Source organism: Myxine glutinosa, chromosome 10 (assembly GCF_964187855.1).
Source record: "Myxine glutinosa chromosome 10, kmMyxGlut1.1, whole genome shotgun sequence".
Classification (NCBI taxonomy): domain Eukaryota; kingdom Metazoa; phylum Chordata; class Myxini; order Myxiniformes; family Myxinidae; genus Myxine; species Myxine glutinosa.
Window position 1 is genome coordinate 33,236,543 of NC_136270.1, and position 10,966 is coordinate 33,247,508.

At 41.9% G+C, this 10,966-nt stretch overlaps 1 protein-coding gene across 1 annotated transcript in view; it reads left to right on the top strand.

Annotated features, from left to right (window-relative positions):
* Positions 1-8,077, top strand: part of C10H18orf63 (chromosome 10 C18orf63 homolog) — a 135,962-nt gene extending 127,885 nt beyond the window's left edge. Inside the window, exons 12-16 of the mRNA XM_068127436.2 lie at positions 833-1,475; positions 6,530-6,597; positions 7,267-7,416; positions 7,537-7,626; positions 7,781-8,077. Of these exons, the coding sequence (XP_067983537.2) occupies positions 833-1,475; positions 6,530-6,597; positions 7,267-7,416; positions 7,537-7,626; positions 7,781-7,915 (1,086 nt within the window). The 3' untranslated portion in view covers positions 7,916-8,077. The remainder of the gene's footprint in view (positions 1-832; positions 1,476-6,529; positions 6,598-7,266; positions 7,417-7,536; positions 7,627-7,780) is intronic.
* The last annotated feature ends 2,889 nt before the right edge of the window (positions 8,078-10,966 follow it).

Sequence of the window (10,966 nt, forward strand, 5' to 3'; positions counted from 1 at the left end):
AACTTTCATCCAAATCCGTTCAGAACTTTTCCAGATATCTTGTTCACAAACACACGCACACACACACACACACGCACACACGGACACGATCGAATGCATTACTCCCTGGCGGGAGTAACTAACATGTTGAAAACATAATTCATTATACCAACACTACAAATTCCCTTGCATTATTATAGTATGCTATGTTATTATATATTATTATAGTATACAAGGTGGGACAAAAGTTTTCATGAACTTTGCTTTGTAGTTTCCAACTCTCACTTCAATGTCACTAAGGAATGGGCACTAAACATGTTCAAGAATAGGACTGGCAGATTTTCCAGCTCAAACTTGGACTTTGTCCTTTTAGCTCAGCTGTACTTACACTCTGCTATCCAGTTACTTTGGTAAGATTTTTAAAAAATAGAACTTGACTCATGGAGGATATTCATTGGTAATTATAGTGATGCTAGAGGCAGAGAAGTGAACAACAGTACATTAGCAGTTATCATGTGCAAGCACAAAGTTTTTGATCAACCTACAATATCATATGAACTTCTTTTTGTGGCACCAAGGATTTCATGCTGATGAAACTTGTACAGATTTAATTTATAGAGAAGGGATGAGCTTATCTATGCAGGTGGTCAAGAGGAATACTTGAAACACAGTGAAAGGTAAGGTGTGTCAAACTCGTGCTTTTTGAGTGGTTTTGTACTTTTGTGTACTGTATTATTTTATGGTCAAATATCAGAAGCTATGTTTTCATTATATCTCCTCCCATTCCTTCATCCTTACCCATTTGCCTCTCTCCTAACTTATATTCACCTCTCCTCCCTCCACATTGTGACAGGACCAGCATACCCATCTGACAAACCTGACATCAACTCAACCATTCCAAAGACCGCCTGGACCCCCGACCCCAATATACTCCCGATCATCCACTTCGCAAACCAATGCGTCAACTGCTCCCTCCATCCATCATAGCCAATTTGGAGCACTTCCCTCCTGCCATTCTTGTACTGTTCTTCCATGTTTTATTCAACCTGGGACCTCCATCAGTCGTCAATTTCCCACGCTGTCTATGAAACGAACTCCATCACCTTCTGATTCGGTAGCAGTGACCCAGCCCACACTGTGTGTCATTCCTGAGACACAGGAACCAGATGAATGGCAACAAATCACCTCTCCTTCGACTTTTGGGAATCGGCAATCCTCATTGGACAACCTGGAATGGAAAATTGCATCCACCGACAACAAGTCATCATCTTTCCTGAGACCAACTCCTCAAGGGAATATTGTTCCAACCACCCAAATCTTCAGTTCTCAGAGCTCCCAGGGACAAATACTTCCCCTCTTTAAAAGTAGCATTCAGAAGCTCACCAGTCTTTTTCCTCCAAAATCTCTCTCCAGTAACCACAAGGTGAACAGCTTTGCGCAGCACGTACTGGCAGGTGGACGTCTTGGTACTGATTATCACAGTTGCAGTCCTGAAGGTATGATTTTGCTGCTTTCACGTTTGTGTTACACAGTTCTGTAGGCCTTGTCTTGTTAAGCTTGGGGTAATCTCACACAGTTAATTTTCCAATTATCCTTCTTGTATTGCTTTATACACTCAGCAAAATTTTCTGAGGGTCTTGATAATTAAATGTTAAATTAAATAGAGAAAGGTGCAGCAGGTGAAGCCAAGCAAATCCATGGTAATGGGTGTACATTTTGGACACATTTTCAAACTGTGAACCCACCATTTATCATGTTCCAGAGGAGAGTGTGTGTTTTGCTTTTTTATTTCCAAAAATGAATGATGATCGCTGTCATGAGGGTGGGCATTTATTTTAGGACGATGTCAACAACTCTCGACATCCCCAAATTAACTATGAGCAAAATCGTCAAGAATTGGTAGATTATTACAGGCAACACTAACCCTGAATGTCAATCAACTTGATCAAATTTTGTCAAAATTGTCAAATTTTTTAATTTCAACATCATTTCATAATAGAATGTCAACAGGCCATTGGAAATAATCCCAAAAGGGAATACACCTAGACCGATACTGTATTTTGCAGCATACAAGTCAATACTTTTTCCCCGAAAGTCTAAGCCTCAACGCTTACTCAGAATTGACCTATCTATTATTATTTTTTTTTTTTGAATACTGAATCGAGGCTCGTGAAAGAGCTAACATTTACTTCACAAACAAATCAACCAGACAAACAAAATATATAAAAAGAGGGAGCGGAAGACAAGATGGGGAGAGAAGGGGAAGCACACAAACACAACATTTGAGAGCAGGGAGATGTGTGGGAGGGAGAGGGCTTGGGGGGAGACATGGACATGGATGATGGCATGGTTTAAGACATGAAATTGCATAAATGAATTTTTTTTTGCAAAGTGTGATATTTTCTGAAATAAATTGTATAATTGTTCATTTAAAACGCACAACAGAAAGTTTCCACAATGTCGTGGATGCGTTCTTGGTGCAGCATTAAGCAAAATGACATTAAGCACACAAGATATTTCCATTCACGTAATGTTTTAATGGCAGGGATGTGTTCCCAGGGCACATTTTGTATAATTTAACATAGCTTTAACCTCACTTAACTACATTATAGAGACAAATATTCAACAAATCAATAATGAACACAAATGGACAATTAAATGACAGTTGCAGTGGTACTCACCAAAATGTAGGGCTGAGATTTCTTGTCAGGATAGGAGAGTTGGTGGTGTGGAGTGGAGGGGTGACAGGGAGGATCTCGTCTCAAACTTGTCTCATTTCTTGACGTCTCAGGCGTGTGTTTGTGTCTTGGACGAACTGTACGAATAATTTGTGGACTGGGAAGGCAAAGAGGAAGTAAGCCAGGAGCAATGCGGTCTTTCGGTCTCGCAATGATCCATAGGCTTAGTTTGGCTTCTCTATTTGGGGGGTGGTGGGGAGGGAGGGCTTAATATTAATAATGGGTAGGTAGGTCTGACTTCCAAAATTACCGTTTGTTAGTGTAGTTACAGTGTACTTGAAATCACATATACAGTTTACGTTAATTATTGTTACTCACCTTAAATACGGACGGGATGTTTTTATCTTAATTGTAAACTACTGAAAAAAATTAAGGTGGGGTCATTCCCCCCCCCCCCCCCCCACCCCTCCCCGAACTCCACCGGTGCCATGATCAGTCTTTCGGGTGAGTCGCACGGTGAATCTGTAATTGAGGAAGCTATGGAACAGGCCACATGGCGAATCTGTAATTGAGGAAGCTATGGAACAGGCCACATGGCGAATCTGTAATTGAGGAAGCTATGGAAAAGGGAACATGGCGAATCTGTAATTGAGGAAGCTATGGAACAGGCCACATGGCGAATCTGTAATTGAGGAAGCTATGGAAAAGGGAACATGGCGAATCTGTAATTGAGGAAGCTATGGAACAGGCCACATGGCGAATCTGTAATTGAGGAAGCTATGGAACAGGCCACATGGCGAATCTGTAATTGAGGAAGCTATGGAACAGGCCACATGGCGAATCTGTAATTGAGGAAGCTATGGAACAGGCCACATGGCGAATCTGTAATTGAGGAAGCTATGGAACAGGCCACATGGCGAATCTGTAATTGAGGAAGCTATGGAACAGGCCACATGGCGAATCTGTAATTGAGAAATCTACAATCGAGGTATCAAATGGGCCGCGCGTTGAATCTGTAGTGGAGAAGTCGTCACCAAGGTGTGATGAGGTGCGATCAATAATATATCAATGGTAATACATCAACGAGTTAGTGTGAAATCAAAATATGGTAAGAAATAGAGATGGTGCGATCAAAACACTGGGAAAATACGAATATTTGTATGAAGATTAATCTTGTGTCAAGAAGAAAAGAGTACCGTAAAATGGGGGGGATTAGGGACACAAACTGAAAAAAAGTTCGGAAACTTTTTTTGCTGAAAATTGATAACCATACTGATTTGTTGATATTTGGGTTGAAAGTGTTCTCTTGTTTTTTTAAAAAGCAACTTATAGTCCCTATTAACCCCATATATGGGTCAAATAGGAATAAATAGGATTTTTATGGCTGTCCCTATTCACCCCGTTTTACGGGTGAATAGAGACAGTCACTAATACAAAAATAATAATAATCAAGAAACAATCCTGAGTTTCCAACTTATTGCTAAATTGATAGCTCCGATGGATGCACATGATATGCACCCATAATATAAACCACGGTGCCAATGAAAAAAAATATGGGATAAAAAGTTTCTCCAAACTGTCCCGATTTCTTGATTATTATTTTTTTGTATTAGTGACTGTCCCTGTTCACCCGTAAAACGGGGTGAATAGGGACAGCCATAAAAATCCTATTTATTCCTATTTAACCCATATATGGGGTTAATAGGGACGATAAGTTGCTTTTTAAAAAAACAAGAGGACACTTTCAACCCAAATATCAACAAATCAGTATGGTTATCAATTTTCAGCGAAAAAAACTTTCCGAACTTTTTTTCAGTTTGTGTTCCTATTCACCCCATTTTACGGTACTGAAAATTTTCAACTTGAAATTAAGAGTACTGCACTTGAAAATTTCAACTCCACTGTACTATAAAGAAATCGTTGTCCAGAACATTTGCCGAATGGGTGAGCAATGTCTTTGGGACTTGTTTAAAGCGAAGTATATGTTACAGACTCAAGAAAATCAAGAAAGCTAATCACGCCTGCAAAGCTATGTGGACAAACATTGAGTGCTCTTGTATTACAATAAGTGTCAGTCAGATGTTAATGTTTATTAAGGAGTAGTGAACTGTGACAAAAGGTAATGTGATATGAGCCAATGCTCATAATTATTTTGCAACTTGTTTTAAATAATAAATACATTTGCTTGTTTCAATTAGTACCATCGGCAGCTATGTGTTCGTGTCAGGAAGGAATTAAAACCTCTATTGTCCTAACTACCATAGTTGATGTAGCTTCATCTTGTACTCCAAATCGACTTGTCTATGAAGATGGAAGGAAAAATGGGGAAATTGGTAATTCGACTTGTACTGCGCATCGACTTTTTTCTTTTTTGTATACAAGATCGAGGCTCGTGTAAGAGCTGGCACATTAAACACAAAAAACATAAACGGACACATAAAACATCTAATAAAGAGAGTGGGAGACAAGATGAGGGGAGAGAGGGAAGCACACAAGCACAACAGTAGAGAACAGGGACATCAGGAGATCTGTGGAAGTGTGAGGGCTGGGGGGTAGGGGGAGGGCTAAACGATAAAAAACAAATTGACACTACCAGGAATTTCAGGAATTAATTTCAGGAAATAGTGTCAATTTGTTAGAATGAAAGAGGTGGATTTGGGGTGTATTAACGGGGGGAAGAAAAGATCAAGGTTTCGGAAGGGGGAGATAAGAGATGGTGGTGGACAGCTGTTTTAAATACCTGGAGGGAGGAGAGGGATTGAAGGGAATGTGGGAGTTTGTTCCAGAGGCAGGGGAAAAGTGGCATGAAAGAGTGAAGGTGAGCAGAAAGTCTTGATTTCGGCAGTTTAACCATAAGAGGGTTGCAGGCAGATCTTGTGTGACCTGTAGGAATATTTTGGGGACAGAGCACAGAGAGAGCTGGAGGAGCTAGGCCGGATAGGAGTCGGTAGAAGACAAAGACCACCAACCTGCCTGCGGTGAGTGAGTGGAAGGCCCTTGGAGCTAGCTTCATCGCGAGAGATTCCAACGCTGCTGAAAGCTTTGGTTTATACAGCGTGAAGCCGAGCTAGGTGTGAGGCAAGAGCACCAGCCCAGAGGGGAGAGCAGTACTCCATCAAGCTGCGGATGGAAGCTTTGTATATGGTGAGGAGCTCAGAGGTGCCAAGAAAGGACTTCGCACGACGGAGGATGCCCAGTCGGCGACTGGCTTTGGAGGCCAGCTTGGAAATGTGGTTTTCACAGGAAAGATCAAGATCATGGCTGATAGTGAGACCCAAGAGTTTGAGTGACATAACTTCTTCGAGAGGGTTGTTGAGAAAGTAGATGGGAGGGTTATAGGCCGAAAAATACGGTATTTGTCTTTTGTCACATTGCACTTCCATAGTGTGACAAAATAACTTGCAAATTCATTGGGATGTCAGGAAGACATAGAGTAGCTGCACATTAGCCTATCATCTGTGTGGCTAATGCAGAGTGCAGCATAGAGGGGCAACAAGCGAGTACCCTTGCACTGCTCTATGGGGAAGCGGGTTTTGTGCAGCAGTAAACCCACATACACTTTGTTCAAGTCTTATGGAAGGATTTGTGGGATGAGCAAGGACTGATGAAAATCCTACTCACCTATCAAAAACTGGTACCAGGTGTTAAAGGTCCAAAGCTGTATGTGATGAGGTCACAGGGAAGCCATACAAAATATCCAATGACCACACAAGGCTTGTTCTGTATTGTCAATATCGAACAAGTCTTGACATTTTGCATGATAGCTTGTCTAATCCCACTAAAGAATGGTTACAATTTACTCCCATGAAATCATTATTTTTCAATGTGGGAATGAGGATGTTGGTAATCAGTCATAGTCTGTTGTTTACCAGGTTCCTTCCAGGAAGTGAAACCACTTTTTGTGCCGCGTTTCAAACCAGTTATGGTGCATACAAAACAGGTAAGAGGGACTTCTTCTTAAAACAACTGTTTGCCTTGCACATAATCTGAGATGTATATATAATTGATACTCCATTGAAATGCTCATGGATAACTTTATTTTATATAAGCCTATCTTCACAGGAGACTGTGATGAATCTGAGATTGTATTGCTGAGTTATTTCTGCAATGTTATTCTTAACAATAGTGTTTTTTTTTTTTGTTTGTTTTTTTTAAATACTGAATCGAGGCTCGTGAAAGAGTGTTCCTGTGTTTATGGGGGTGGGGGGGGGGGTGGGGGGGGAGAGGTCAGTAGTTTGAATTTAAGGCCTGAGCACCATATGTGTTCTGCCTAATAATAGGGCATTTGAACCTGTATTAAGGACGTGTGATAGGGATAAGTGTCTGGCATTGGAGCTTGCCATAGAAACTGGCCTGGTCTATTTTCAGCATAAATGATGCCAATGATGCCAATGATGCTACCCCGCAACCTTGTGCTGCATATGAAAGAAGAAGAAGTAATATTAATGTTTCCATGGTCAATATCACTAATTATCTTGCATAGCAAATGAGATAAACAAGTGCAGTGATATCACAGGAACAATAGTTCATTGGAAACTCTCCCACAGTTTGTATCTACATAGTGTATTTATTTGTTTTGTTAATTAAAAAGATTTCCATCACTCTCAAGGTTGTTCGGAATAAAGAAGGGGAGAATGCGAAGGAAAAGGAATACAAGACACAAAGCGGTAGCAGAACAGGGAATCCATTTGAGAGTTCCAGCAGTACCTCAACTGCACGTTCTAGTTTTTTCCCTGAAAATTTCAAGCGAAAACATGAGGTAAGTAAAGCAACTCTGACCCTGAACTTCAATGCACAAACTTTGATGTCGAAATCGGCACGCATGACGCATTTGAGAGCAACGTGGATCTCGTCTAACTCGTAACTACCACCCCCACAGGAGGACACCGTCATTGTGAGAAAGAAAAGAATTTGCTCCAAACCGGCTATTCAGGATGTGAACATTGAAAAGTTTGCTGTTAATGTCCAGGTTGTGCATTTTGTCTCTCTATTTTTGATTTCCATTTTCTGATAAACAGTACCTGATTATAATATCCTGTCATCACTGTTTCAGTATAAGGTTTGCATCATTAGAATGCCATGCCATCTGCTAACTCACTTCAAATTGCTTTATTGTTCTACAGTTGGGAAAAGTTACTTCTGCCACTTTGATCTCTTGGTTGAAGACCAAAGGTATTCCTGTTCGTTCAAGGGAGAAAAAGGAGATTTTGATGAAAAAGGTTCAAGACTACATTGCCACTCAGAAACCTGAAATGTGATCAATACGTGTGAGCTTGTGTTTGTTAGGTGCAGTTGGATTATTGGTGTTCTCAGTCATTAAATTAGTGTTACAACAACTTGAAGCAATAGCTAACACTAACTTCATTGTGCAATGTTGCCTTTATGTGGAATACACCTGTATTACCCAAAGTTGGAATTAAGCTTTCGCACTTGGACTGCGTATTTTCACACAACGTACAAAGTATATGTTTTATAAAGGTGTGCAGCACCAACTGAAACCCAGTTGTAATCAAGATGGCATGAGGCAATGAGCGGACTGAACATCAACATGGAATAGCTTTTGAATAACAGAGTTCCATGGTATTTACAACACACTAAGCCATCTGAAATCAACTGTGAGCAGAATGGAAGTATGGGTTAAACAACAACAGTTGAGTATAAGTGAAATCAAGGGGAGGGGGAATAGAACACATGTGGTCATGCAGTACACGAACTGAATAAAACAGCAAGAATGGGAAAGCGGGATGAAACAGAAAAGGAACAAACCAAATACAGATACATTCAAAGTATGCCGCCCCCATGCCAAATAAATAAATATCCTCCAGCGCGGCATTGCTGGGGCGCCTCTGGCACCCAGCAATACTGCAGTGCAGCTCAGAGACTGTATTGGGAGGGAGAGGTGTACAATAATTGATTGATTAATTGCATAATTAAAATCAATAAAAGACTATCATAAAATATTTTCTTAATCAATTGGCTAATAGCATAACTAAACCACTGGACTCTAGAGCAGTAGTTCTTAACCTTTTTAAAGGCGCCGAAACCCACCGAACACTCGCGGAACCCCTCAAATTTGACGCAAAAATTAAGAAGAATTGCATCTTAATGCATTTTCTGTTCTTCTTTTCGGGAGGCGATCTGGGAAATGCGTGGTTTTGTTTTGGCAAGGGCCACCCTCAAATCATTTTCGCATGCAAGCCTGCTCCTTTTCTTTGTTTTAAAGTCCACCAGTTTCGAAAACGCATGCTCGCAGAGATACGTTGTAACGAACGACGTGGGGATCTCAAGGGCAATTTTAGCGATGTGAGGATACGCTTCCATTTGGCGGCACCAAAACGTTGAGAGCGTTGTTGTGCCGAAGAGTTGTTGTTGAGTCTGGCTCTGCTGAAGTTCGATGAGGTCGTCGAGGTATTGGTCGTTGACATCTGCCGTTGCAACGTCAAAAGTAAACGGCTGCCGCACCCATGCTGGGTATTGCTCTTGGTCGGGGAAGTCGCCATCGAATGACTTTCCCAGCTCATCCAAGTGCGTGGCAATCGCTTGCTTCAGCTCCCCCGGCCCAGCAGTGCCTCCAACTTCAGACTCATCTTCGATCCTGCTCACACACTCGTCCAGTAGCGAAAAGTTCGCGAAGTTGTCGTTCTCTGTTCGCCGCCTCCACAACGGTAACTTCTTTCGGAAAGTGCTCAGCTTTTCTTCAGATTTGATGACATTCACTCCACCGCCCTGCATCTGGCAATTGAGATGATTGAGTGCGTCGAAGATGTCAGCGAAATACGCCAAGGCGAGGATGAACTCTGACTCTTGGAAGTGCGTTGCATGGCAATGCTGGTGTTCTCGCAAAAACAGGGCTAATTCTACACGCAAGGCAAAAACACGGCTCACTACCTTCCCTCGTGATAACCATCGAACGTTAGAGTGGTAGAGAAGGACTTCGAATTCAGAGCCGATTTCATTGCACAGCTCTTTGAAGATGCAATGATTCAGAGCACGGCTTCGCACATAATTCGCAGTATCAACGACGATTTTCAGAACATTGGCCAGTTTTGGAGGCAGGGTTTTTGATGCCAGCGCGTGTCTGTGCAGGACGCAGTGCGTGACGATGATGTGTGGTGCATCGGCCTTCACCAGCGCTCCAAAACCGGAGTTGCATCCCAGCATGGCTGGAGCTCTGTCCGAGCAAACTGCAGACACCATGTTCCACGAGAGGCCGTTGCTTCTGAAGAAGTCGTCCACAAGATTCTTCACGTCAGCTGCCTTCGTCGTTGTTGTGAGGCTTGCAGAACAGAAAGTCTTCCTTGATCTCGTCTCCTTTGACATAACGCACAAATAAGTTGAGCTGGCTCAAATTCGAAACGTCGGTGGTCTCGTCGAGTTGAAGGCTGAATTTCGTCGGGCTCGGACTAGATCTGCAACTGCCTGGGTGAGGATGTCGTCGCTCATGTCGTCGATTCTGCATCTGATGGTGTCATTTGAGAGTGGAACGAGAGACAACGTGTTTTCAGCAGCTTTTCCCAGCATGATGTTGGCCATCTTCCACGCGGCCGGTTTGATGAGTGTCTCGCCAATGATGTGCGGTTTGCCCTGAATTGCGATCAGGAACGCAACTTCATACGACGCGGTGAGGATCGGTTTGTCAATTGGAACGAAGCCGAGAGTGGGCAAGGTAGCACTTGCGTCGAATCGGACTCTCTTCAATTTGAATTCATCCAGCGTTGCGTCTTTGTACCGCCCCTCGCCGTGCAGTTTTTTGAAGTGTTCCCGTAGTTTTGCTGGTGCTAGGCTGGAGTTGCTCAACTTGCCATTGCAAAGCATGCATTGAGGAAGCTGACTTCCGTCCCATTCCGTCAAACACGTGAACCCGTACCGCACGTAATCCTCCGACCACCTCCTTTTTTTGCTCGACATACTGGAAAAAAAATAAAATAACAAACTGATCTTAATTGAGTTCGGGCAAATAATTATATGACAAAAATTAAAAAAGGAACATGCTTAAATATAATCAGTACCCCTCTGAAAACTGAGAAATTTTAACGAAGAAAACATAACTTATAGTTACGATGACGGGATTTATTATCTACTCAACTCTATGTCACCTCAAATCCCATTATAATATTACATAGAAAACTGCGAATTGTTAGTTTTGATTGGCGACCAAAGGAGTTATATCACCTCCACCTAATTTTCTGAGTAATTCAATCATATTTTATAATCACCATCCACTTTTGACTTTAATATAACTCTGATCCCGCCCTGCATATCCACAAACATTTCCAACTTACTTTTCAATTAATCAGTAACTCCAAAGT